The sequence below is a fragment of the Corythoichthys intestinalis genome, chromosome 2 (assembly GCF_030265065.1).
Source record: "Corythoichthys intestinalis isolate RoL2023-P3 chromosome 2, ASM3026506v1, whole genome shotgun sequence".
Classification (NCBI taxonomy): domain Eukaryota; kingdom Metazoa; phylum Chordata; class Actinopteri; order Syngnathiformes; family Syngnathidae; genus Corythoichthys; species Corythoichthys intestinalis.
The window spans coordinates 36,429,597-36,451,302 of record NC_080396.1 but is presented as its reverse complement, the minus strand read 5'-3'; the positions used below and the strand labels follow the sequence as shown (position 1 = coordinate 36,451,302).

Genomic DNA, 21,706 nt, shown 5'->3' with positions numbered 1-21,706 from the left:
ATTATTTACACTAAATTATATATATATATATATATATATATATATATATATATATATATATATATATATATATATATATATATATATATATATATATATATATATATCAGAGGTTGCGCTAGACTTTTTCGTTGTCTGTCATTTTGACTGACAGTGTCATAAAAATCCGGTCATAATCTATTTTTACCCGTCACTTACATTTTAAAAATGATAATAATGACATATTCAATAGTATTTAGTTTTCATTCATTTTCAATTAATATTCTGTCCGAACAAGCTTAACAAGAGGCAAACAGACAGCGGAGTGCACCAGTCAGCGACGGGCAGACGTGCCGTTAGCAAAGCGACGAGGGCAGGACGAGGGACTTGCGCACGGAAGTAAACATACGAGGAGAACGGAGTTTATTCAACATGGCTAGCGCGAGACAGACTGTTGTTAATGATTCGTGTCGATGTGTTTTAGCGCATTTAAAACTGAATTTACCGCGGATTGAAACATATTCTCGGCTCTCCCGTTCGCCATCCGTGTTGTTCTAGAGACGACTTTCGGCGCGCAAGAGTGACGTTGCTCGTGAAGAACACGTCACGCAAATAAACAAATCTGATTTGTCGATTGATTTTGTACCTACTCGAGAGGCTGTGTTCCAGACTTGTCTCTCAGTGTTTGAAAAATACAGGGAGAACAGTCTGGCCGTGCTAGGCAAACACTCAGTTGCCTTGACAATTTTCCGAGTAAGGCCAACGACGTAATGCATCAAGAGAGACAATAGCTAATTAATATGCTCACTCGCCACCCTGTGGTCTGGGGTGTGAATTGCAACCTGTCAAAATGACGGATGGACTTCAGTTTTTTCCGTCACCGTTTTAAAAAACCGGTCAACGACGGAAAATATTCAGTTAACGCGACCCCTGATATATATATATATACATATGTTCCGATCATGTTTTTTTGCTCCCGATCCGATCCCGATCGTTTTAGTTTGAGTATCTGCCGATCCCGATATTTCCCGATTCGATTGCTTTTTTTTTTGCTCCCGATTCAATTCCAATCATTCCCGATAATTTTTCCCGATCATATACATTTTGGCAATGCATTAAGAAAAAAATGAATAAAACTCGGACGAATATATACATTCAACATACAGTACATAAGTACTGTATTTGTTTATTATGACAATAAATCCTCAAGATGGCATTTACATTATTAACATTCTTCCTGTGAAAGGGATCCACTGATAGAAAGACTTGTAATTCTTAAAGGACAAATGTGACTAAATATTGCCATCTAGTGTATTTGTTGAGCTTTCAGTAAATGATACTGTAGCCATGCCCAAATGCATGATGGGAAGAGGAAACCATGACTGTGCGTAGTACTACCAATTGATATATCTTCTCTGCGTTGGGAAATAACATAGGGTGTTAAGAAAAAGATCAATTACTACCTTGCTTCACCACATTGCTTCCCGCGATATTTCTAATCGTAAGGAGAGGGATTGTAAGGCTTTAGCCAATTGAATTTCACATGGCTGAATCCGATTATTCGATTATTCGAACTAACTGGTTCATCGATTGATCGACTACACTGGTTCATCGAATAAACAGCAAAACCCTAACTGGAGGTAAGAGCACACGAGACCATAAATAAAGATGCCACGATTATTAATGAGATATTGTCGCGTACTTACCTATTTTCGATCCAAAAACCTCCATGTAGCATGTATCACCGAGTGTCAAGACACAGCTGTGAATGGCCACAGCTGGATTTTCTGGGGATTTTCTGGGTGAAACATGGTAATATAACGAGGGTCGCGATGCAGAAATCGCAGACATCAAGGAGTGGTCGAGATGTTCTTTTTCATATATTTAGCCTTTTAAAAGTTTTTTTGTAACTTTTTTGTTTGGATCGATTATTTATCATCTAAAATACTAGGAAAAATGCTAGGATAACAAAAAAATACAATTAAGCGATAGTTATGAGGTAGATATCCGTGACTTTTTTACAGATGCCAATTTTTTTCATTGTGAGGTAATTTTTTAAAAGTTTAAAATATGAGAGTGAATAATTTTTTTAAGTCATTTTTTTAAACTAAATATTAGACATCAATTAATTATTCTAGGCTAAAAATGACAGACATTTCGAATAATAAATACGTTTACTTACCTTCTTTTTACGGCAATGTTGAAACAAAAGCGGTTACGCGACATCTGTAAACGGGGGTTTCCAGGGTAAAACGGACAAATTAAAAATAGTTCGGGGGCTTATTGCGCTGAATCTGCTATGACAGCATATAGACATATTGTTCTATCAAACACAACAGCTCTTTTGGCTTCAAATACAGCAGTTTATTTTAAAGAGGGGTGCAAGAGCAGAAACTGCTTTTTCAGCCATGTCTGTTTTCTGCCATATATATTTAAAATAAAAAAAAAAGGGGGGGTGTTTCCTTTTTTTAAAATATGTGTATATTATATGTATATATATTATATATACAGTATATGTGTCCATTTGAACTGGGATGGTGGCAGCGAATGAACGTTCATTCGTTGCCATCCCTCCCACATCAAACGGATTGAACGTCTGTGGCCGTCATTGGTAGCCAATGCCAGTCAATGAGGTATTTTTGGGCCATTTAAGGTCATTTCCTTGTTGATCTTCAGTTGCCGTCTGTTGATTTTGGGGTATTTTATGGGTCACTTCCTGTTTATTTTGAGTTACAGAAAAAAAAGTGACCTGGGAATCACTCAAATGAATAGGCCGTGACTCAAAATAAACAGGAAATTACCTGTAAATGCCCTAAAATGAACAGCAAGTGACCTGTAAATGCCCTTAAAATCGGACAAAATGACTGTGAATGCTCTGGTTTCGAATGAACGAACGTTCCCAGTCTAAATGGATTGGGTGTTGAGCACCGTCAATGCAGCCTTAGAGTTAAATGAGAAAATATTATTGTGGAAGATTTTGGTAGCAACTTGTTGGTTCTTTTTTATTTTTTAAGACATTGACACCTTTTTAAAACAATATCTTGATTTTTGGCAGGAGCATATCGATAACCTTTTGGGATACAAGGTATCACGATACAGTGGGGCAAATAAGTATTTAGTCAACTACTAATAGTGCAAGTTCTCCTACTTGAAAATATTAGCGGGGCCTGTAATTGTCAACATGGGTAAACCTCAACCATGAGAGACAGAATGTGGGGAAAAAAATCACATTGTGTGATTTTTAAAGAATTTATTTGCAAATCATGGTGGAAAATAAGTATTTGGTCAATACCAAAGTTCATCTCAATACTTTATTATGTACCCTGAAGCGGGATGCTTTGCTAAAGAGTCTTTATTGCTCAAGTGCTGTGTCCAGCTATGTAACTCTCGTGCATGCTCTCTTGAGCCGGAACGCGCGCAGCTCTTTATAATGTCTGTCACGTGACTGTGACGCAGCCGGTAACGCGCTCGGCCAAACAGACAAGTACAGTGGGTGAATTGTGTCCAACTAAGGGTCACCACAACCCTTTGTTGGCAATAACGGAGGCCAAACGTTTTCTGTAACTCTTCACAAGCTTTTCACACACTGTTGCTGGTATTTTGGCCCATTCTTCCATGCAGTGATGTTTTGGGGCTGTCGTTCGGCAACACAGACTTTCAACTCCCTCCACAAATTTTCTATGAGGTTGAGATCTGGAGACTGGCTAGGCCACTCCAGGACCTTGAAATGCTTCTTACGAAGCCCCACTCCTTTGTTGCCCTGGCTGTGTGTTTGGGATCATTGTCATACTGAAAGACCCAGCCACGTCTCATCTTCAATGCCCTTGCTGATGGATGGAAGATTTTCACTCCAAGTCTCTCGATACATGGCCCCATTCATTCTTTCCTTTACACATGTAGCTGCAGGCATCTGCATTCATAATTTCATATTGAAAACGTCATGCTTTTATTTTGACACGTTAACCGGAAGTGCGCACGCTACGACGCTAACCTGATGCTTTACATTTTTGGAGCGAAAGAGAGCAGGTGCGTTCGGTTTCTCGTGCATGTGATGCGCATTGTATATCTTTATAATTTTTTCATCGTTAACAATGTTGTGAATGTAATAGTTTCATGCTAGTTTTATGTTGAAACATCACCTTTGACTGAGAGGAGTGCGTTTGAGAAGACTGCCATTGGTTGAATGCAGGCTAAAGTGGTTAGTGCAACTTTGTATTGTATTTTCCCATTAGCGACTTTGCTGCAATGCTAGCGTTGTACAAATTGAATATATGTTTGTTTTTATTTAGTTCCAAGGTGTTTGGTATTATGAAGAGCAATAAACATCAGTGAATGGAAATGAAGCCTCCTTTGAAATCAATGAGTGGTACAACACAGATCAGTCGTCCTGGTCACTTTGCAGAAAAACAGCCCCAAAGCATGATATTTCCACCCCCATGCTTCTCAGTGGGTATGGTATTCTTTCTCCTCCAAACACGAGAACCTGTGTTTCTACCAAAAAGTTCTATTTTGGTTTCATCTGACCGTAACACATTCTCCCTGTCCTCTTCTGGATCATCCAAATGCTCTCTAGTGAACCGCAGACGGGCCTGGACGTGTACTTTGTTCGGCAGGGGGACACGTCTGACAGTGCAGGATTTGAATCCCTGGCAGCGCATTGTGTTACTGTTCGTAGCATTTGTTACTGTGGTCCCAGCTCTCTGTAGGTCATTCACTAGGTCCCCCCGTGTGGTTCTGGGATTTTTGCTCACCGTTCTTGTTATCATTTTGACGCCACGGGGTGAGATCTTGCATGGAGCCCCAGATCGAGGGAGATTATCAGTGGTCTTGTATGTCTTCCATTTTCTAATAATGTCTCCCACAGTTGATTTCTTTGCACCAAGCGTTTTACCCGTTGCAGATTCAGTCTTCCCAGCCTGGTGCAGATCTACAATTTTGTCTCTGGTGTTCAACTGCTCTTTGGTCTTGGCCATAGTGGAGTTTGGAGTGTGACTGACTGAGATTGTGGACATGTGTCTTTTATACCGATGAGTTAAAACAGATTCCATTAATACAGGTAACAAGTGGAGCCTCGTTAGACCTCGTTAGAAGAAGTTAGACCTGTTTGACAGCCAGAAATCTTGCTTGTTTGTAGGTGACCAAATACTTATTTTCCACTCTAATTTGGAAATAAATTATTCAAAAATCAAACAATGTGATTTTTTTTTTTTTTTTTTTTCTTCCACATTGTCTCTTATGGTTGAGGTTTACCCATGTTGACAATTACAGGGCTCTCTAATCTTTTCAAGTAGGAGAATTGGTGGTTGACTACTTATTTGCCCCATTGTAAATCACCATTTCGATATTTTGTCACACCCTTAGTGTACATGATAGTCTATTAATCGAAAGCCATCAAATCAAATCATGGCTGACTTTAAACATCAGCAGTCATTAAATTGTGATTTACACCCATAATGGACACATAAAGCTAAACTCTTTCTTGGAGTCATTAATGTAGGCTGGCTGGCCGGCCACTCCTGGTATGGTTCACCACTGTTCCTTGTTTTGTAGATAATGCTCTCACCGGTGTCCATAGGAGGCCTTAAGGTTTAGAAATGATGGAAACACTTGTCCATCATTTTATTTCACGTTCTTTTTAGTGAAACTACAAATTAAAGAACATTGAGAATGGGATACATACTTTTTCCATGAATGTCACCGTACATTTAACATTTGGCCTTTTTCTTACACTTGAAATGATCAGTAAAAGTGCTTACATACACTCCCTCAACTTACTATACACTCATACTGTCATTTGCTTACACAAGCATACGAAAATAATTTCACGAGTTGGGAAATGGTTGAATCAGGTGGGAAAACATTTGTTAATGAACGTTATAATGTAATTGGTCAAATACAATAAACAAAAAAACCTGAATCATCAATTTTGTGGCGATAGTAATCTTTGAACAGGAAGACCAAGAAGGAACACATTGAAGCCAAATCAAAATAATTTATTTTTTGGTGACAATTCTTACAGTTCTAGGATTGTGTCTCAAACACATTTGATCAGTTAAGTATATTTCCTTTTACAATCCCAACCCCATTAACAAAATCAACAAAATAAGCCAAACATAAGGACGGGGTGGTGGTAGTCTTTTCTGCCGGTCAAGCAAATGCTTGTAAAAATCATTTCACATTTTCCACGAGCAGATGTATTTGGACGTTAGTGCAATTTTTGTTAATTCAACTCATTGGTGAAACCAAATGGCAAATCCAGTGATTGATTACTCAATATTCTACGCCTCTACACCCCAAGCGTCAAATATCACCTCCCTTTCGCTGGCATGGTGAACGGTTCATCATTACGCAGCATGATTCCATTTGGTTTTGTCAATGTGATTTGACAACTTTGGGGAAACCAGCCTACCAAGCTTGCGAGAAAAGCCTTGCGCAAAAAAAATTATAATAAATATTTAAAAAGCAATACATACAGTGAGAGCTCAAACCTCAACATTCTAAAGTTAACCTTTTTTTCAAAATGGAAAAAAAAGAAAAAAGCAAACTCACCCTAAAAAGCACAATCAGGTGGATCCCTGCTGTCAGAAGCTTCAGTACTAGCTAATGAAATCTCCCACACATCTAGTGAAGGGTTATAAGAACTAACAGCGCAGCCAACTATACCTCTATCGTTTCTTCAAAATCAACTTTTGCTCGGCCGAAACGTCCACCGAACGACGGTGTTTGGTGGACTGTATGCTAGTGTCGCGTTCTCGGGCAGCCCACAATGACTATTTTACATCCAAACATAGCTGAGCCCTCAGCTAACTTTGCCGCTGTTCACATCGCTTTAGCGCAGTTCACACATCCCCTTACCACGAACAGTTTCGTCGCCAGTTCGCCGCTACCCTAAACAAACGTGTAAACAGAGATTTGGACTGATTAGCAAAATTCCAAATCATTACTTCTGATATTTGACCGGCGCAACTTAAGCCAAAAGTGAATTTGGATCAGACATTGTCATTGACTACAGCTTCCAGTATAAGGACTCTCTGTGTCTCATTAAACACATCTTTTTTGCGAGAACAATCAATGGAAAAACAGTCAACCCTTTCGCAGTCATACTTGCAAACCAAAGCACAGCTCATTGTGTTAGTGATATCTTTGTTTATGTACATGACATATGCATGATCTCTTCTTTAGTGCATATTGTTCTTGAAATCAAAAGGTGGTAGAGGGCCACGTACTGGGCACCAGAACCCTACCTCTCCCAAGGCGAGCACAAATGAGACAACCTCCACGGAAAGTCAATTCTTTCAATCAAAAAGCCTTAACGAATCACTCGTTTCAGTTCCTCGGGTGTCATTTAGCCCAAAAGTCCTTGACGTGCCGCCGTGTGGACAAGTTCCAGGGGGAAGGTAGCTACCATGATGTTGTTGCTTTTATGTTATCATTTTTATATAATTAGACATACATCCAGGTAGGTTTTCATACATCTTTTTCTATTCATAGTTTTCTTTTCCTTTACTTTGGCGATACCGGTGGGATATTCTGCTCTTTGCCAGCGTGCCTGTAAGCTCCCTGTGGAGAGTGGCGTCGGGCGAGAGGCGGCCGCCTCTGCTCTCGGAACTTGAGGCCCCCGGTACCTCGGGGCCCGTTGCTGCGAAAGTGGCCCTTGGGGTCGCGAGCGAAGCGGCCATCTTTGCACTCTCGCGCCGCCTCCCTGTCATGGCCTCGCTCCGGCTTGTCTCCAGGTGCGCCGCCGGAGCCGGGCTCCTCAGACTTGTTCACGCGCAACTCACGCAAAGGCTGGCCGGCTGACGTGCTGCAGGGAACCGGGGCCGTGGGCGGGGGATCCTTGGGGGGCCGTTGGCACACCTCCGCATAGCTGAGTTTACGGGGCTCCTAAATCAGGAGAAGGGAAACACATGACTGAAAATCTACCGTTCTGTACATTCATTTCTCCAAACTTCAGTCTTCACTACTATTGAACGCGAATAGACCAAAACCATTTTAACTGGTTTGGCTTGCATTGAATGATAATGTTTGAATGCCACTGACAGTGATAGATGACCACCGTCCATCCCGGTCAAAATGGATTTGCCTTCGAGGTCATTTATGGAACAACACCAAGTCTTTCAGTGACAATTACCGTATTGGCCCGAAAATAAGACGCCCCTGATTATAAGACGACCCCCTCTTTTTCAAGACTCAAGTTTGAAAAAAGACTTTTTGAACACCAAATTAATTTTTATACAGAAAATAATTACAGTACATTTGAAATAAATTATTATAACAATATATCTGAGAGAAAAAGCATGTTATTTTGCCTCATTCAAATCTTAATATCTGAACATCCAAATATGTCAACTAAAGCGTAAACATTCGTAAATGAATGGCTTCTGGTTTTTGAAATGTAAATAAACCACTCTATTGCGATAAAACAACAAAATTGCAATAACTGCATTAACCATCAAAGTGAAGTCTAACTGTAACTGTAGTCTTGAAACAAATCTGAATAAGGAAAAACATTGCAATAAAACAATGCAAACTGGTTAAACTTGAGAGTAGCTGAGATCTGTCATGACAGAACATCGCTTCAATGATATCAGGCGCCATCTAGCGTCGTGAATGGGTAGAACGTCTAGACCGCGAATATAAGACGACCCCCACTTTTTCAGTCTTATTTCAATGCAAAAAACACCGTCTTATATTCAGGCCAATACGGTATATACGTCCAATCATGTGGTTCTTTTCATCCTGTGCTGTGAATTTAAAAAAGTTTGCCAATAGTAGACATCCAATCCATTTGAAATGACACCAAATGAACGCAACCCTCCCGGTTCAAATGGATTGGACATCTAACGCCATCAGGTAGGATTTTGGAGCCGTTTCCTTGATTTCAGTGTTGTAAGTGGTAATATGCAGATATTATTGTGTGGTAAAACAATTCATTTTAAAGCAAATTAGGTTCTTTAGCACCACCAATGACAGCTGATGAATCTTTCATCTGTAATTGTTCATACTTTGTCTCCTACCCAAATTATATTTAAAGCGCAAAATAATTTTTGTTTATGCATGAATTTAAATGATAAAAAACTAAGCTTTTTTGGGTGGGGGTTTGATCAATTTGTGGCACCAATCATTTCTCATTCCTTTTGAAAACTGTCACTTTTTCCCCCCCATAAGTGCTGCCAGTAAGCGGTTCCAAATGCTCACCTGTGCAGGCGCAGGAACAGCAGCAGGAAGAGGCGGGGGCGTGCTGGGGATCAAAGGACTGGAGGCGGCAGGCAGCGCTGGAGGCCTCCAGCTAGGCAAGGCTTGTGTGGACGAGGCGGGGCTTACAGGGCTTTCAGGAGGCACGCTGGTGTTCACTTTAGGGACAACCGGCTCCAGCTGCTCAGCCCTCTTCTCCCGACTCCTGGTGCGTGTTCAAACAAGTCTTTCACACCACTAGAAATTTTGAGGTAGCTTTCTATGCTACTGTATGTTACTTACCTTGGGGCCAATGGCGCAAGTGGTTGTGTTACAGACTTAGCAGCAGCCTGATTTGGACTTGAGCATGCCAAACCATCCTCTGTGACCACAGCTGGACTTACATTGCTTTCTTTACTTACTGCTTCTATCTTTAAAATACACAGTACGCATGTTTAAAACTCTTTATTACTACACAACCAGCTGTGCGCAGTGGTACCTTAAAGTTTGAACGACGCAAAAATGAATTTGTTGATTAGAAATATTCACAAAATTTCAAAGAATGTAAACTTCCTCATTTAACTCACTGGCTGCCATCGATGGCACTTGATGTCAAATTCATTTTGACTGGGAGGGCTGGCGCCATCAATGGCACTGAAACATGAGCATTCAGAGCCACTCTTCCCAGTTGAAATGAATTGGACGTTTATCGTTGTTAAAGGCAGGCAATGAGTTAGATACTATGACATTAAAAAATAGAATCAAATTCAACATTAGTGTGTCATTGGGACCCATTAACAGAGTGTACAGTGATACCTCGACATACGAAGTTTTGTTTCTAAGTCGGAATGGTGGTATGTCGAGCAGGATTTTCCCATAAGAACACCATCATTTTCGTTTCGTCATTCATTTTTTCCCCTTCTTTTTCAATCCTGCAGCCTAGTCCAGTGCGGCTTATTTGTTGATTTATTTGGGTTAGTAGGTAACACTTCATTTGACAGTAGCGTCATAAGGGCCCAAGTAAACCAGATGCATGATCGTTGCGGTTCCGGTCCGACTCCGGTAAAAAACAGCGCCAGAGCCAATCCGATTATATCCTATTGTTCAACGTATACCGGCCGCGTCAGTGCTCCGGATTGACTGCGAACCATCTCCGGCGTGCCACATGCCCGCCGGATGGTATAGGCTATTTCTAGTTGTCCCCCAACCCAGAGGCTGTGGGTTCAATTCTCCGCCCTGATGAACTCGTCTAAGTGTCCTTGAGCAAGACACTGAACCCAACGTTGCTCCTGGTGCTGCGTCACCAGTAGGTGGATGGCGAGATAGTGTAAAGCGCTTTGAGCGCTTTGAAAGGTGGAAAAGCGCTATATAAGTATAACATTATTTACCATTCTATTTTTGCCGGACACGCATCCGACAAAATGGGCGGAGCTGGGTCTGGACTTAACAGCCCAGTTGCTCATTCACGGTTTAAACACCAGCGAACATGGACGAAGAACGTTTCATCATGGAGGTGGAAAGTCACAAAGTGATATACAATGCAGCAGATTGTTATTATAAGGACAGCATTAAAAGTGAAGCTGCAAGGTGTCCTATTATGTGTTTTTCTAGCAATGATATCAAACACACGACGTGCTGACAACTTTGAGCGAAAAAAAAAAGCAGCATATCTGGAAGTGGTTCCACTGCAGAAATTCTCGTGCCCGGCGCACACACAATGTCGGTTTGTATACAGAGTCAAAGGGGGAAAAGTAAGAAAGAGAATAAAGAGACCCACAAGTTTCGACCTGGTGGTCTATTCAAGACGTTTGTCTTTGTTTCTTACATTTAACTTGACTTTTCATAGAAAAACCCAACAGTTTGCGCTGGGCACAGGAATCTGCAGTCTTGAGACACCAATTCCAAGTACGCAGTTTTTTTAGTTCGTGTAGTATATAATTCGCTATCCATTTTATAAATATTACAGATTATTTAACAGTTGTTTATAACAGCTATATGAGATGTTATGTGCCATAGATTTTAAATGTGCACAAAGATATAAACCCACCGACACAATCAAGGGCATAATAGCCTCTCTTCCCCCCACACACGGAGCCCTGATCACAACATGATGCAGTCAATCTGGAATTAAGAGACAGACACAACTAAAATATTGTAGCGTGCCGGGGCGGTCATCGGTGGGTTAATTTATGCACCAACGCGGGGCTGTCATTGGTGTGCTGGTGCACCAGCGCGACGCTCCGATTGGTGGACTAGATAGCGTCAGTGTATATAGTTGTTTTTGCATTGGTAAGGTGGCGGGAAGTTAATAAAGGAAAAGAGGAAAAAGGCGTTGAAGCTCGTGTGTTGTTTTCGCGGCCAAACGTCCGCTTAGCAAACGTTACAATATCAATATGCAAGGACAAAAATGTGCTCTCTCTCTGCTTCTCTGATGAGTACAGACTCCGTGTGTTTGTCGTTGTTTTAAATGGCACATTATCGCGCGCGATCACGCGAGAGTTCACGAGGGGACGGAGTAGGCGGACCGCAGCCGGTATGATTTGCCTGTTTTTGACGTACTGCGTGGCACGCAGTCAACACTGAACCGGACCTGAACCGCAACGATCATGCATCTGGTGTATTTGGGCCCTAAGACTGCCATAGGACCATCATGATTATGACATGACAGTATCATGGGCATTATTGAATGCTTAGGACAGATGTCATTAAGTGTCATTCGGCAAATTATGTCACTAACTCCATTTATGTCCTGCTTGGATAGTTTACATCCATTCAAAAGTGAGCTAATTTGCAACTTTAGCAGCACAGTTGGACAAAAGCTGTAGTGTTTTGCCTTAAGAAAGACTGCATTTCCCATGAGGACCAGCGCACAGTATCGTAAAATCCTGATGGCCCGGTCGCCTGCGTTCGCATTGACTTCGGTCTTTATAACGAATGGAGAGAGGAGGAAGTGACGTATGCTGTAAAGCAGTCAGCACATTTGTAGTTGTTTTGTTTGGCAGGGTTCCTGCCACCATTCTCAAAGTTAATTAGTGCCAGTGAAAGCGATACAGACCCCCTTAGGCTATAAGAGAAGTGTCATTCAACTAGTTGTCAGTCGATATATCATAACAAATGTTATGAGAATATTATATAAAGGTTGAAAAGGTCCGTAGTGTTGCTTTAATGTTATTTTAAATAAAATATTCTTCAAATTTTAAAAAACAGTTTGGGATATCGAATTGTGGGTCAAGAATCATGATACGAATCGTATCGCAAGTTTTTGTACCGTTACAGCTTTACTATATAGCAGTGTCCAGATACCGATACCCAATACTTGTAAGCCACCCAGGTGCCCTTACAGGGTTAACTTGTGGGTTGGCATCAGTCTGCCTACTTGCATATGGAATAATAAAAAGTGTATGATTCGGAAGGTCAGGGCTGAATCTTCTCGAGGTCCTGCTTTTAATTGTTCATTCATGACTAAATGTATTTAGCTTAGGTGACTATTGCTTGTTTTTGTCTCCTGAATTGCGTGTCATCATCGCCTGTTCATTTAAGAGACTTAGGCTACTTCATACTGCAGGTCTTAATGGACAAATCCGATTTTTTTGTCATATATGTTTTTTTGGCGTGCCCGTTCAGACTGCCTTTGTCCACTGAGACTGCTCAAGTATTACACATGCGCACTAATTCGTAGTCCGACACGCGCTAAGCAAGAAGACCCGCATGCGCAGAAGCATCAAAGCAAATTACAACACATGCAGGACGATCATATTATGATTTCCAAAAGGAGGACACAAATAATAGACATAAATAATGCCCGTTCAGGCTTATATTCAAAGTTTCTGTGGCTCGATAGCATGCACGCACTGTCCGTGCATGTCACACACACACACATACGGGCAGTTTGCCCCGTCTCTCAGCCGTGTAAGCAATCTTGAAATATTGCTCATATAGAGCAGAGAAAAAAACGATCATTCTCAGGCTTATCCTCAACCCATTTTTATTTTTTATGACTGTTGCCAAGCCCGACCCTTCCCCAAAAGCAGTGTTCAAGACCAGCTAGGCGCTAACGGACAGCTGCACCGTTACCGTAGCGCGACGTCTCTCTCGCTCTTTGATGACGTCATTGCTGCATGAATTTCGATTTGGGATACTTGCCAGTTCAGACAGCCGCGACGTTCTGGAAAAATGTGGCCCAGATCGGATTTAAACAACATAGGAAAGTGACCCACTTCTATGCGACTTGTCCCGTTCAGACAGTCAAGCTAATGCCTCACTCAAGACAGAAAAATACGAAAAAATCGGATTCGTGCATTAAGACCTGCAGTATGAACGCAGCCTTAAAGAACCCATTAAAGAGAAAATCGACTTTTTTCTTCATCATTTTATGTAAAATAACTGCTATCATGGCTTTGTAAGACAATGCATAGGAACTTTTGTGCCTATCTGGTATGTTTGACAATAAAAGTATGAACTCCTCTAAAACATGGCCTACAATCCTCTCAAAGGCCAAAATGTGTTTTTTTTTCCTTCTTCAAATTGGTATCAGCCTGGGACTCATAATAAGTCCACAGTCAGTGCCATTACACCACATTAGTACATTATCTTAGTTCTGGAAGTCACGGTGCGGATCACTATCAAACTTGAAGGCATCACTGTGGATAAACCTTTTGTCCTTACCTTGTCCTTGTACAAACCACGAACAACATCCGACATTCGGTTCTCTAGTACGGGCTCTCCTTGAGTACTGATCACGCAGCCGGGAAGAGGTGGAAAATTGGTTGCAGCCAAGTCGAACTTGGGAGGCGACACCTTAACCTCGGCAAGTGGTACAGGCTTCTGCAGGGAAACGCAGCCAAATTGATGTCATCAGAAAAATTACATCCACTGTGACTGTCCAGGATTAAAGTAAATTTACCGTAATTCTTTCATCTTCTCGTCTTCTACGTGTTCCTCTGTAAAACGTAGTACGTCTAAAATGAAAATAAAAGGTAACTCAGTAAAGGGCCGCAGTTGCATACCAAGAACGGTTTTTAAACCTTGATTAACTAATTGAGTAAAATTTACGGTCAAAAGTAAATAGCACTGAGCCATCATCATTCATCGCAGCTCTCCAAATTCAAATGGTTTACCGTCCACGTCCAGCCATGCTACTGTCATCATTGGGATCCAAGGAGGAGGAGGAGGAAGACAGATGTGAAAACATGGCGCTTAGGTCGGAGGCGGCCTGTGCGGGGTTGGAGGGGACAAGAGACTGTGGACTGCGCAGTCCTGTCAGACTCTCCAGAGGGACCGGGGTGATTGACGTTGGGGCCACCTCGTCCGTCCTCACCGGGGGCTTCACGTGGTTTCTATGGCAGAGGAGCACGTCAGTTGCAGAGATGGCACATTTTGCTGATGTGGTCAATTCTAAACAGCATTTCCTGCGTCACCTAATTGACAGTAACTCAAAGTCCCCCCCCCCCTCCAAAAAAAAGCAATGGAATGACTTGGTAGGTATTGTACATGCGCATCAAAACCAATTAAAGATTTAAAAACTAAATACTGTGGACAGCCTCTTTCATCATAAATTTAAGTAGTTCCCAAACTCAGAGGCTTTGAGTCTCCACCCTGGTGACATTGTCTAAGTATCCTTGATGCTGCGTCATCAGCATGTAAATGAGATGAGATGTCAAAGCACTTTGAGTGCATTGAAGATGGACTATAAAAGTGTAATTCCATTTCCCATTTTGCTGCAATGTTTGTGACATACTTATCCCTCGCACATCCAGGTCACCATTAATGAATTGAAATCTGAACTGACAGCCAAGCCTTGTGCAGTCCATCAGGGAGGAGTTAATAATAGCTTGACTTGTTGCTAAAAGTTACACAAAGTCTTTGCTGCATCTGCATGTACTTGTACAATTATCTTTTTTGTTTTTGAAATAAATCAGCCATTGGGGTATTTTTAAAAAAATCATCTACATGCTTTTCATTTCAAACAGTTATTTAAGTAGAACAATTAAAATCTGACTAATTCCGGTTTGAATGTCGAAATGCCGAGTATTTAGCCAATTTAAAGTTAAATGCCTATAAACGATTGAAAAATGTTTGCACGCTGCTTGTGGAACTGATCTAAAAATAGCTAAACAGTATGCTTACATTTTATTTAAAACATTGGCGACCCACACCACAGAGGGATTTGTTTTCTAAAATAAACCTTTGATTGTGATTGGCAGAGGCAGTAACCAATCACACACAGAAGACCATATGATATACATTTATCAAAAATCACATTAAAAATGAAACTTTCAATGCAGATGAAAAGCAATAGCATGGACTGGTCTTCTCAGCAGTCCCTGACCCTCAGATCTCATAATCTTAATGCTCATTGGGATGGATGGAGTGAAGTGTCCCACTTTGTCAAAGAAGGAAAGAGTGAGAGTGAGAGAGAGAGAGAGAGAGAGAGAGAGAGAGAGAGAGAGAGATAAAGAGATAAAGAGAGACAAAGCTAGTTACCTCCCACCTCCGCGTCCCTCCAGGTGTCATGATTTCATCATTGGGTCTGACTGCTGAGAAAACTTTTTTTAAATGCCACACTCTGGCATGTAGCATCCAAAGCCCACCCCCCACAAAAAAAAATTGTAACACAACTGCATAATACAACGTGTGTCCCATGAATGGTTTTACTGTATGATGACTGTATGCTGTATCTAACTTGAGATATAGCTTCAACAAATCTGGGTTACTTAAAACCGGGTTAAATTGCAAACAATGAAAAAAAAAAAAAAAAATGAAACTTTGTCCCTCCACCCATACTTTTCCCTTTGAAATATGAAAGAGCAAATGAGTTGCCTTTTCTTTTCCAATGAATGCTTTCAGTGTGTTTAACTGAATTTTCATTTGATGTTACTTTTAGTACCGTCATGAAAATATCAATAATCCTGACTAGGAAATGTTCAGTGGTTTTATTTCCAGATAAGCCAACTTAATTTGATCTGCAACTGCCTTTTGCAGTAGATTATACAAAGTCCTCATGAAAATGCTGATGAACTAAACTCCTTTGAAAAAAAACAAATATGGAGAAACAATATGGATGGTTAATAATTAAGATGAAAGGGAAATCATTAGATGCTGTAATGGGGTAACAACTGGGAAAGCTAGTTTTCCAAAGTCATATATTATCACATGACTTAACTGATTGTGTACCACTCACTGCTACATGACACCTATTCATGTAAAAAGGAGTAGAATGGGAAAATGAAGGGTTGCAATGAAGCTTATTGTGAAACATAATATCGGTACCTGAAGGCATTTATAACATTCTTTCTTGAATAGAGGGGGACACTGTGGGGATATCAAGAAGACAGGGAGTGAGGTTCAATTCCCTGTTGGGGTCAATGTATCTGGTGGTCATTGCACATGATGTAATGTTCAAAATGATTTGACTGCATTTATTTGTAAGCGAAGTCAAACAAAAGCCTTACCGATTTCTGTTGAAAGGCCGAGTAAGCGTAAGAGAACCAGATCCAGTTTTGTAGTGTCCAGATCCATAGCCATTAACAAAACTACTGTTAGGAAATGGTGCCTGTAGGGATAAGGGCGTTTGTTTAGAACAACACAAACAAAACGGGGAAAAAAAAAATCAAACAAGCTTGAAGAAACAAATGTGTAGCTCTACTATGCTGTGACACAAATGGATTTCCCAAAAAGAAATGTACTGCCTAAGGTTTGCAATTGTATAGAGAAATTCCACCATGTCTAAGAGTGATAATTTCTTTAATACGGTTTGAAAGAAGATAATTAGCTGTGCAACCATACATCGATCTGGATCAATACACCGATTCGTTAGGCAGCAATCCAATCGAATTGATCAAAATGCAAACCATCGATCAGCACAGTTAGTTTTTAGCCATGCCGCTTTGTTTAGAAGAAAAGCTTCAAAAAAATTGTCCCAAAAATATTCGTTGTTGCTTTTATTAAAGGTGGAATGCAACTGATTGTGTATACCTGGCTTATACCGTATAGTTCTCCTAAGAATTGACATCGCATCATATAGTCATGATATGAATGGTTTGGAGCCCTAAATTGGATTAGACTTGTTGGCTTCAGAAAAACGATATCTTTTGTGAATAGGCTGTGTATTGTGTGTTACCAGTTTATTTAAGCATGGTATCTATCTAATAGGCTGTGTCAGCTAGACAAAAAATATGTGACATTTTAGCTGCAGTATTAAATGATTTCAATCAAGGGTGGGCAAACTATTATACAAAGGGCCGCATGGGTACAGGTTTCAATTCCAGCCGATCAAGAGGATAATTAACTATACCTTTTTACTAGGGCTGTCAAAATTATCGCGTTAACGGGCGTTAATTTTTTAAATTAATCACGTTAAAATATTTGACGCAATTAACGCACTAGGCCCGCTCAGACAGATTTAAATGTCAGTACAGTGAAAGGCCAACTTGTTAATTGTGTTTTATGGAGTTTTTCCGCCCTCTGCTGGCGCTTGGGTGTGACTTGCATATGTTATGTGGCGTAATGTCGCCCTCTGCTGGCGATTCAGTGCAGCTGATTATTTGGGTTTCGGCGCGCTTTTCTGAGTGATTATATGTCGACGCGAACTCATACTAATAGACAGTGCTATTCAGACCAGCTAACGTCCGCATTCAGTATTCAGTGGCAGTTCTCATAGCCCCATCACACTGTTTGTGTCTAATACATGCATCGCTTGTGAGTTATATTCCTCCTTTGTTTATATTCATGAGCATTAGATAGTTATTGATGATGTGTATTTGAATTTGCTCTATGGTGAAATGCAGTTACATTGTTAGATGCTTGTGAGCTAATTGGCTAGTGGTACTGCTCAAATGGACATGTGTGTGTTCATTTTATGTTATTTTGTGATTTATGCAAGTTATTGACACATTGCCTTGTTATTTTCAGTTTTACAAAAATACAAGAAACGTGCTCCTGTCAAAAAGAGATGACTTCAGTAAAGCCCATGCAACTTTGCAGCACCATCTGATTTCTTTTTGGAACTTATGTTCGCTATCTGTCAATTTGTGTACTCACACATATTGAGGACAGAATAGGGCTACTAGTTTATTTTTTGATTGAAAATTTTACAAATTTTATTAAAACGAAAACATTAAGAGGCGTTTTAATATAACATTTCTATAACTTGTACTAACATTCATCTTTTAAGAAGTACAAGTCTTTCTATCCATGGATCACTTTAACAGAATGTTAATAATGTTAATGCCATCTTGTTGATTTATTGTTATAATAAATACAGTCCTTATGTACTGTATGTTGAATGTATATATCCATCTTGTCTTATCTTTCCATTCCAACAATAATTTACAGGAAAATATGGCATATTTTATAGATGGTTTGAATTGCGATTAATTGCGATTAATTACGATTAATTAATTTTTAAGCTGTAATTAACTTGATTAAAAATTTTAATCGTTTGACAGCCCCACTATTTACCTATTTTACAAGTGTTATCAGTTGATTGCAGTGAGGTGCTGCTCGTTTCATTGGAACCCTCCTTGGTTAAACTGTGTGTAGGATCAGTTGCAACCCAAACCACACCCACATCGGCCCTTGAGGACTGATTTTCCCACCCCTGATTTAGATAGTTAATGGAATTTGATCAAAATTTACATTAAAGTACATTTTGATGTGGAAAAATAGCTAATGCTCAAACAATTATTTACAATATATATTCCTTCGTGTTCGCCGTTTTCTGCCAATAAATAAACAATGAACAACCACAATGGGAGTATATCAATTCTAAGGATGTAACGGTACATGTAATAGTATTGAACCATTTCGGTACGTTGTAGTCGGTTCGGAACGGCCGCGTACCGAACGAGTTTATGACGTAATATAACCCATACTTTTCGAGGCTGTGAGTCGATCGGGTTACAGTTTCTTTGTGTAGATTATATTTATTCCGTCTTCTCTACTATAATGAGGACCAACACGGTAGTACAATCCAGAAACGTCAACGGCGCGACAACTTGGCCGCCGCGAGAACGCAGTGAAACGCGGGTGTTAAAGTCTATCAGCCAATGCACACCAGTCGCAGTGCGGCCGCGTGTTAGATGCGTCCCAGAAGCGGCTCAACACGACGCACGCGAAAAGAACGGCAAAGTTGATTATTTGACGCGAGACGCGGCCCTCCTGCGTCAATACTACTAGGTAGGATCGGAATTCTAGCTTTGTATAGGCTAATGTTCCTATTGTTGAAAGGTGTGTAGTAAACAACTAGAACATTTATATTTTGCATGTTTTTTTAATGTAACGAAAATGAACCGAACCGTGACCTCAAAACCGAGGTACGTACCGAACTGAGATTTTTGTGTACCGTTACACCCCTAATATAAACACAGAATGAAATAAATAATAGCCCATTTAAATAAAATAAATTGAAATGAGCTATAACACCTGTAATTAAATAATAAGAATAATACACACATCCTGCTTACACAATTATATTTATTAATTTCTTTAACTTGAGAAAATCCTCCAATAAGGTTTTTGAAAACCGTTTGTAAGAAAAAAAAGTTTCATTGAGGCGTTTCATTTGTAAAATACATGTTAAAATCTTTGTCATTGGGATTGCTTTTCTCTTTAGCACAGGACTTTTTCTTTCTTTCAGAAAGAAAGCTGACCAATACGCGGGGTCTGAAAGGCAAATTGTTGTTGGATTATCTTTTAATACCCGCTACTTTTTGAGCAGAATTCTAGCTTTGTATAGGCCAATGTTCCTATGTTGAAACCACAAAGGTCTGTAATAAACAAATAGCACATTGATATTTTGCATTGTTTTCTTACTGTACCAAAAATGAACCGAACCGTGACCTCAAAACCGAGGTACGTACCGAACCGAGATTTTTGAGTACCGTTACACCCCTAATCAATTCCCATGTGACACATTAAAACTGTTTAGACTAAACTGTTCAGACCATAAGGACACTCAGATTTTTACGTGTCTCAGCAGCTGAACAGGACAGTTTAAAAAAAAAAATAAAAAAATAAAAAAAAAAAAAAAAAAAAAAAAAGGCTGTCAAACAGTTAACATTTTTATTCGAGTTAATCACAGCTTAAAATTTAATTAATCGCAATTCAAACCATCTCTAAAATATGCCATATTTTTTCTGTAAATTATTGTTGAAATGGAAAGACAAGACGGACATAAACATTCAACATACTGTACATAAGTACTGTATTTGTTTATTACAACACTAAATCCACAAGATAGCATTATTATTAACATTCTGTTAAAGGGATCCATGGATAGAAAGACTTGTAGTTCTTAAAAGATAAATGTGAGTACAAGTTATAGTAATTTTATATCAAAACCCCTCTTAATGTTTTCGTTTTAATAAATTTTGTAAAATTTTTAATCAAATAATAAACTAATAGCTCAACATTGTTGACATCGCTGAGCGGTGACTTTTCCACAGAGTCTTTAACTACGCAAGGTGAAGTACACCACAAGGTGTCAATGGCGAGTTTTGAATTAATTAGAGATCTAGCCAAGGCAAAGTCTGAGGAAGTTTTATGTGTATTTTGCATAGCTATTTTGATTGGGAATGCCAGTTCTCTTTGCATGGAGTGCTTTTCTTTTTGTGAACATTTTTTTTTTTTGAGCGATAGGAATTTTTTTTTGTTGTGCTTTCACTAAATGATACTGTAGCGACTTACCTGTTCCGCCCAAATGCATGATGGGAAGTTGGGCAACCATGACTGTCAGTGGTGGCTGCAAATGGTATACAATATGTTCTGTGTTGTGTTCAATTAGGCGTGCTTAGAAAAAGATTGTCTCCTGCGCCGCCCAAATGCATGATGAGAAGTTGGGCAACACTGACTGTTAGAAGTTGCTGCCAAAACTTAAGCCAATAAAAGGCGCAGTCCGATGAACGTCTCTGTCCACTCGCACTTCTCTGCCTTTTCACACTCAATGTGCTAAAACTGCGTCATTGTAAGCTGTTTGAGACTACACATGAACAGGTCATATTTTAACGTAATGAAAAAAATTTAATATTGCCCGTTAATGCGATAAATTTGACAGCCCTAATATGTATATAAAACTTGTGTTGAATCCATTTCTTTTTCTTTCCAGTTTCACTCTCAATCATTTGAGGATGACGATTTATTTTGACTGGCTATGTTTAAGTATTACACAATGTGGGAAGTCACCAGAGAATCGTATATGAAACTCAGGTCTCAAAGGGAATGGGAGTTTTACATGAACCAGCATATTTGCACAATAAATCACCCTTAACATAGTTGTACACAAGTAGCATGAATGACTGACCTCACGCAACTTTGACCCTCAGATCTCATAATCTCATGGCTCATTGGGATGGGAGTGAAGTGCCAGACTTTGATAGAAAAGGGTGGAAAGAATTAGATTGATATACTGTAGTTTTAAAAATGATTGAAAGAACAATATAGAGACCAAAGTCAGTTACTTCACAACCAGACTCCCTCCATGCGTCATGATTTCATCAAAGGGTCTACTGTAACTGCAATCTCATGTTTTGCTTTTATTTTTTTGCTACATGTTTTC

The 21,706-nt window shown here is 39.9% G+C and overlaps 1 protein-coding gene across 2 annotated transcripts in view; it reads right to left on the bottom strand.

The window, feature by feature from the left end:
* Positions 1 to 5,620: 5,620 nt before the first annotated feature.
* Positions 5,621 to 21,706, bottom strand: part of larp4aa (La ribonucleoprotein 4Aa) — a 34,551-nt gene continuing 18,465 nt past the window's right edge. The window contains exons 10-17 of one of the 2 annotated variants that reach the window (XM_057825075.1): positions 16,605 to 16,705; positions 16,423 to 16,464; positions 14,271 to 14,489; positions 14,057 to 14,111; positions 13,819 to 13,977; positions 9,457 to 9,584; positions 9,178 to 9,379; positions 5,621 to 7,863 (exon numbers count right to left, since the gene is read on the bottom strand). In XM_057825075.1, the coding sequence (XP_057681058.1) occupies positions 7,483 to 7,863; positions 9,178 to 9,379; positions 9,457 to 9,584; positions 13,819 to 13,977; positions 14,057 to 14,111; positions 14,271 to 14,489; positions 16,423 to 16,464; positions 16,605 to 16,705 (1,287 nt within the window). In that variant the 3' untranslated portion in view covers positions 5,621 to 7,482. The remainder of the gene's footprint in view (positions 7,864 to 9,177; positions 9,380 to 9,456; positions 9,585 to 13,818; positions 13,978 to 14,056; positions 14,112 to 14,270; positions 14,490 to 16,422; positions 16,465 to 16,604; positions 16,706 to 21,706) is intronic. The other variant, XM_057825084.1, reaches the window with a different exon arrangement.